This window comes from Mus pahari, chromosome 2 (assembly GCF_900095145.1).
Source record: "Mus pahari chromosome 2, PAHARI_EIJ_v1.1, whole genome shotgun sequence".
NCBI lineage: Eukaryota > Metazoa > Chordata > Mammalia > Rodentia > Muridae > Mus > Mus pahari.
In genome coordinates, this window is record NC_034591.1 from 148,074,347 (window position 1) to 148,075,373 (window position 1,027).

At 37.9% G+C, this 1,027-nt stretch overlaps 1 protein-coding gene across 1 annotated transcript; it reads right to left on the reverse strand.

Moving 5' to 3' along the window:
• Positions 1–91: 91 nt before the first annotated feature.
• Positions 92–1,027, reverse strand: LOC110316939 (taste receptor type 2 member 140-like). Its single transcript, XM_021191275.1, has one exon. The coding sequence runs from the start codon at positions 1,025–1,027 to the stop codon at positions 92–94; it is 936 nt and encodes a 311-aa protein (XP_021046934.1).

A 1,027-nucleotide genomic window follows, 5' to 3' on the forward strand; every position in this document is an offset into this window, starting at 1 on the left:
CCGCAAATGAAGTAAAGAAAGTAAAAATTTAAACATTCAATTTCTTAGGAACTGATCTTCTAAGATACAGAAGATGCTCAACAGTAATGTTTTAGGAATCTGAGGATTCTGCATCACTGAGCCTGCACCTCAGCCACCATGCCGTGAAAAGAACAGCCTGCCTAAGCTTAGTGTTCCCCAGGATCAGGATACAGGAGTGGCCTGAAGGAAAGGCAAGTCCGGCAGCAAAGGAAAATAGAATGACTGCATTTTTCTTCTGAAATTTAATGTGACAAAACTGCAAAAGAATCGACAGGAAAAAAATGGTATACATTGACAGAAAGGTGACCACCATTTGCAGGGCCTTTATGTGGGCTGCAGTGCTGATGTCTCCGAAGCCTGTGGCATTGCCCTGCATGTTCTTCAGATGTCTCCATAGAGAGAAAATGAGAAGGAGAAACATTGTCAGAGATACAGTGAATGGTATAAGTGTGAACATACTGTTGATGAGTATAATAAGCCTAGAAATTTGAGTGGCATTACTTAAGATAGCACTGTAGGATATATTAGCCTCATGTCCATCAATCCAAACATCAATACATCTGTTTATGATTAAAATATTCGAAAAGAAGATGAGCAAAGATGCCAGCAATGTCATAGATACCACTTGTTTTACTCTCCATTTTAAGTGAAAAATAGAGTTTGAAAAAATGCCTATTTTGAGAAAATAAAAGATGCTGAGACTTGTAGCAAGCCAGATGCTGAAATGATTGGTAACTGTCCAAGATGTATTAATTTCTCTCACCAGTCTTTTAGTCATTATTAAAGCTGGATACAGTTCATATACCAATATACTTGTAATTATTGAGCAGAGGAAACCAATTCTGGAAATTGCCAGAGCAGTGAAGATCTGATCTATAAAAGATAGCTTTCTCCTCTTTACCCAGTCCACGATGTTCACCAGAACTATGAATGCATTCCCTAAACTTCCCACTATGAATTCCACACATAAAGTAGTTAGTAATATGTAATGTAGGACACCATTCAT

Excerpts from the sequence above, each read along its gene's own strand:
- LOC110316939 (XM_021191275.1), bottom strand. The coding sequence starts at position 1,027 with ATGAATGGTGTCCTACATTACATATTACTAACTACTTTATGTGTGGAA.